The sequence below is a fragment of the Triticum urartu genome, chromosome 2, assembly GCF_003073215.2.
Source record: "Triticum urartu cultivar G1812 chromosome 2, Tu2.1, whole genome shotgun sequence".
Classification (NCBI taxonomy): domain Eukaryota; kingdom Viridiplantae; phylum Streptophyta; class Magnoliopsida; order Poales; family Poaceae; genus Triticum; species Triticum urartu.
The window spans coordinates 47,912,211-47,917,561 of NC_053023.1; the positions used below are offsets into that span (position 1 = coordinate 47,912,211).

A 5,351-nucleotide genomic window follows, 5' to 3' on the forward strand; every position below is an offset into this window, starting at 1 on the left:
TGGGGGCGGGATGGATCCCGGCCCTTGTCGGTGGGAGGGCTCCGTTTTTAGATATTTTTGAGGTTTGTTAGGGTTTGTGTCCTATTCAGGAAGGCGAGACGGCGACGACTCCCTGAAGATGGAATAAAAGTCTCCCCGCCTAGCCCTCGCTTCGGTGATGCGTCTGGCATCATCGGTGAGCGTGTGGAGGTGTGTCTCCGGTGGATCTGTCTTTGATAGATTTGCTCGGATCTGTTCGTCGTTCGTCTTTGTTCGTGTGTCTTCAGGTTGGATCCTTTTTATCTACACTCTTCATCGGCGACCGTTACTGTTCTGGTGCGTTGGTTCTAAGGGGCCTTAGTTTGCCCGGCTCCGGCGAGAGAGGAGCGATGACAGCGGCGCGCCTTCGGCTCGCTTCAATGCTTGTAGTCGTCGTTAGATGGTCTACGGATCTGGATGTAATTCTTATTATTTCTAGTGTTCGTTGTACTATCATGATTGAAGATGAATAGAACGGAAGTTTATTTCGCAAAAAAGAAGAACTACCACAGGTCGCATGGTTTTAACCATCCTGACCATAATTTTTGAAACCGGTAAATAAATGTGTAGAAAAATTGAAACCACTATAATTTTGAAACCATTAAAAAAACACGTAGGGAACTGGAACGCGACGTCTACTACAAGGCACCTTGGCTCAGTGACTGGGCGCTTCAAAATCTTTTAACAGATTCAGTATATTTTGCTCGGTACACACATATGCCGTCAGGGATCGTGGATCGCGATTAAAGGATGGTACCGTCCACCGTCCAGTAACCAAGACCCCCGAATAACCCATGGCATGTATGATTAACAATCAAATAAATAAAACATTAACAATGGGAATAATTCATCTCCATCAACACACAATCAGATTTATCAACCAACTCGATCAGGTTCATCCCCCTAATAGCTAAACTGTAGGATGGCAATCAGGTAAACTATGTACAAACTACATATGCTTCCTAGTAGTTTGATATCACACCCTAAGATTAATCCCTCCTCACAGGCCATCATTATGCCTTGCACGCATCAACAAACACACGACGATCCTCCTCGAATCACCACCGCCTAATGAACCCAATCCTTAACTGAAAGTTAATGAAGCAACTAATCAATCGAAGAGCTAGCATCAACCAAATAACCATCTATAGCTACCAGCAAACTGAGACGCTCCAATCCAGCGAATAGATGGATGGATTCAATCAGATCTTCCACATGTCGGAGTAGTCCATGAGAGCCTCGCCCCGGAACAGCTCCTCCAGATCGAGGTACGACCGCGACGACGGCATCAGGAACGAGGTGTCCGCGCCGGCGAGCGCCCTCGTGTCCAAGCCCAGCGAAGGGCTCAGCAGCGCCGACGAAGACGCTACCTCCGCCTTCGGCTTGCTGTACCTGCGGATCGCAGCCTGCTGGTCGCCCATAGCCTGGTAGGGTGAGTACCCGGCGCCGCCAAGATTGCCGTTGGCCGTCGCCGGTATGAAGAAGTAGTTCGGGCTCTGCTGCTGCTGCGGATGTAGCACCGGTAGCTCCGTCTTGATGGTCAGATGCTCCGCGTCCGGCTCGAGCGGCAGGGCCGCGCTGGAGGTGGAGCTCGAAGCGCCGGCGAAGTCGTCAGCCCCAGACGGAGAGTCCATGAGCATCGGCAGGTCCGCGTCGTCGAACAGGTCGGTGTCGATGAGCAAGTCATCGAGGAAGGCGAGCGGGTCCTCCATGGCCCCGTCAGCCGCCGGCGCCATCTGGGGCGGCGCATTCTTCGCCGCCGAGTCTTTGTTGAACACCCGGCAAACAGCCCAATCGTCCTACAGGCACGCAACAGGCAGGTTGAGAAAACAACATCAGAAGAATAAGAAACAAATCGCGAGCGCGACATGTGAGCGCGCGGTCCATTCCAGCAGCATCTCCGGATGCTCCGGCGGATCGACCGATCGACACGGAGACGGGGACAATCGAATCTTGCCAGCCGTACCTTGGCGGTGTGGGGAAGACGATGGGGCAGCTGGCCCTCGAGGCGGTACTCGTGCATCACCCACGGCGTCTTCCCGCCGCTGGGGGCGCGGCCGGTGTAGAAGACGAGCGTCTTCTTCATGCCGACGAGGACGGCGTCCCGGCCCTTGCCGCGGAAGATCTCCTTGTCCTTCCCCGTCGCCTTCCAGTACCCCTTCTTCGTAGCCCGGTTGGTGCGCGTTCCCGTCGGGTACTTCCGACCCTTGTGCACGAAGAAGAACCACTCCTTCTCCCCCATCTTCGCCTTCCCTGCAAAACCATAGAACCGGCCGGCCATGAGCGCGCTGCTTGCCTGGTGCCTGCAAATCCAATCAGATCAGACGAGGAGTAGTACTACTCACCCGGGAGCTCCCACGGCTCGTTCTTGTTGAGGTCGACGTCGGTGATCACCTGGCAGGAGAAGGATTCGCGGAGGACCTTGCGGGTGAGGTAGTGGGTGACCACCTCCTCGTCGGTGGGGTGGAACCGGAACCCCGGTGGAAGCGCCAGATCCATCACCGCCGTCACGTCGGACATCGCGGCGGCACCCTCTCGGATCTACTGCCTTGCTACGCTGAGGAAGAACTTGATGGGAGCGGGTGCTGAGGAGGAGTAGATATGTGGAGAGGTGATTGTCTGAACGGTTTGGGGTTTGGAAGAGCGGCCGGGTGGGGGTGCTTATATAGCGTCAGGAATAGGATGGCTATAGTTGCTTCGTAGTAATTCCAAGGCAGTAAATTAATGCTCCTATGACCAAGCGGCTAAGCATGTCCGAATGAATCGCTCAAGATAACATCCTGGATAACGACTGCAATCATCTAGAGTTAATAGGTTGCTACATATCCCGCAAAATTTTAAAATAGGTTGCTAAAATGATTTTAAATCACGGATGCAACCAACGCAATTTGCGGCCCTATCTCCGTTCGGAAACTGCCCCGCAATTTGAATGCCGTTGTGAATCGCGGCAGATAACACTGAAATCATCGGAGATGGAGCATTTCCTGCCCCTAAATTCTTTCTTCCGCAATTTTAATCCTTGGTTGCTAATGATACTACTTCTGGATAAGCACTGTGTAATCACCAAGTGTTAACCTGCTAATGATAAGTGTTAATTCTATTTGACACACACACAGTTACATAGCTGTTAATGATTATGTACACACCGTTTGGTCGTTAGTAGTGCACACGTCAGTGTCCCTGCTGTTTTTGTGTGTGACCGAGAAAAAGAGCGGCCGATAATTCATCCCAGAATTCCACTTGTACAGTCGTCATGAAAGATACCGGTAACAACAAGCCTTAACGTCTAGCTGTTTCTAGCGAGGTCGTCCATATGCTACCACAGAAAATTCAAAAAAAAAAACGGATGACGACTTCGGAAGTGAAAGCATACCGGTATGCGTTGTCGAATCGAGGGTTAAATCTGTAGTTTCAAGATCCTTTTCTCACTAACTGGACATGTACTGGTCCGAACAACACACAAAATGGCACGTGAAATGCACTATTTATATGCAGGGACTAATCAGGCCTAGCAGTTGAATCCACGGTAGAAGATTCGTATAGTGAAATACAAATTGATTTGATTTTGTCCAGAGGAAGAAATCCAAATGTTTCACAGTACAGAACAGTATGTACCACCATATATTCTACCTGCATTGTGCTCAGAGAATATGCGTTGAGAAACCGCGACCATTCTCTCTTACGCGAAGAGTACACATGCCGTTTTAGGGTTCTACCGAGTTTATCTTACAGAAAAGTCTGCGGTTGATTTAAGTTTACAGTAAAATACAAATTGATTTGATTTTGTCCAGGGGAAGAAATCCAAATGTTTCACAGTACAGAACAGTATGTACCACAATATATTCTACTTGCATTGTGCTCAGAGAAAATGCGTTGAGAAACCGCGACCATTTTCTCTTACACGAAGAGTACGCATGCCGTTTTAGGGTTCTACCGAGTTTACCTTACAGGAAAGTCTGCGGTTGATATAAGTTTATCAATAATAAGTCTCCTTTCTTCTAGTTCTTTTTTTAATGTTCTTTTCTTCTAATTGAAACATACTCCCTCCATCCTACAACTAGCTTGAAAAACGATCTTATATTGTGGGACGGAGGGAGTAGTAGTTTTGTCTGTTACTCTGGGAAAAAATGCAACCAAATACTTAGCCACTAAGCACTAGTATGTTATTCAACGAGCTTAATCTTGACGCCTATAGTGCTTGGATCGGCGAGGATATACACTTATTTATGTACGTAAAGACTAAATCTTGAGTGCATTAAATGCACCCGGAATTAAAATTCCTATCTCGTATAATCAATTTGATTGGGGTGTAGTGGGCGGTACGGAAAAATCCGGCCATGACGCTGCGGAGCGCGCAGAATGCTTATGTCAGGCGTTGGCGAACGCGTATGCTGCCGTGGTTGGTCCAATCACAAAAAAATATGTGTAATTAATCGAGCAAATCATGCCATATCTGTAAACTAGATGCAGTTTCCTGGACATTTCTTCGCCTGTCCATGCCCTAGCTGCCTTTTCTGAGGCTGAAATATTATGCCATATCTGCAATCCATCCTAGATTGTTAGTACGAAAAGGTCATCTAAATTTTGTTTGCGAAGTAATTAGCTTGCATGGAAAACTTCAGTAGTTCATTGGCACACAAAATCCAGCAGTTTCCTTGCACACAGCAATTCAGAGACCAGTGGGTACAGAACAATACCGAAGAAGATAATGCTATGCATGTACGCGATAATCAACTAATGACAATTAATTACCAAGCTATTTAGTGGCTAACACTTCCCATAATTGCTCATGGCTTTGTTGCTAGAAGCTGCACGACGGGGAATCTCAATCCACAAATATACGGCGTGGTGTTTGGTGGACCTGATCATCTCAGAGTCCCTGTCGCCGGCCACATTGTCAGTTGCCGGAAGCAGACAAGTCTTCCTCGTCATTCCTCGACAGCAACACTGTACCTTCCTCAGAGATCACGGATATGGATTGAAATGAAAGTTTCGTTGGCATAAAATTCTCACAACGTGACATATAAAACCCCCAACCTATGTTTCCTTGCCAATTTTAAACGTGGTTTTTGTATTGCTGTGGTCTGCCACGATCGCAGGCCGATTTGCTTGGTCCCAAAGGGCAGAAACGAAATGGAAATGCACGGCAGATGCAAAACCCTTCTCACCTAAGCATCTGCTGATCTAGTCCACGTATCCTTTTTGCTTGATTCTTCTCTTCTTTTTCGTGGCCAAAAGTAAGAAAGATAATTTGCTCTTTTTGTCCGGGCACGGGCGTAGTGCTATTTGTGCGTGAAGGGTGCAATCCACTGCAAAGAAACTGTTATGTTCGC

The 5,351-nt window shown here is 48.3% G+C and overlaps 1 protein-coding gene across 1 annotated transcript; it reads right to left on the minus strand.

Annotated features, from left to right (window-relative positions):
- Positions 1-876: 876 nt before the first annotated feature.
- Positions 877-2,649, minus strand: LOC125540967 (NAC domain-containing protein 92-like). Its single transcript, XM_048704481.1, has 3 exons — positions 2,364-2,649; positions 1,985-2,271; positions 877-1,817 (listed from the first exon to the last, which is right to left on the minus strand). The coding sequence occupies exons 1-3, from the start codon at positions 2,536-2,538 to the stop codon at positions 1,221-1,223; spliced, it is 1,059 nt and encodes a 352-aa protein (XP_048560438.1). The 5' UTR covers positions 2,539-2,649; the 3' UTR covers positions 877-1,220.
- Between the last annotated feature and the right edge of the window lie 2,702 nt (positions 2,650-5,351).

Excerpts from the sequence above, each read along its gene's own strand:
- LOC125540967 (XM_048704481.1), bottom strand. The coding sequence starts at position 2,538 with ATGTCCGACGTGACGGCGGTGATGGATCTGGCGCTTCCACCGGGGTTC. Across the intron at positions 2,272-2,363 it reads CGAGCCGTGGGAGCTCCCGG|GGAAGGCGAAGATGGGGGAG; the intron begins GTGAGTAGTACT and ends ATGGTTTTGCAG. Across the intron at positions 1,818-1,984 it reads GTCTTCCCCACACCGCCAAG|GACGATTGGGCTGTTTGCCG; the intron begins GTACGGCTGGCA and ends GCGTGCCTGTAG.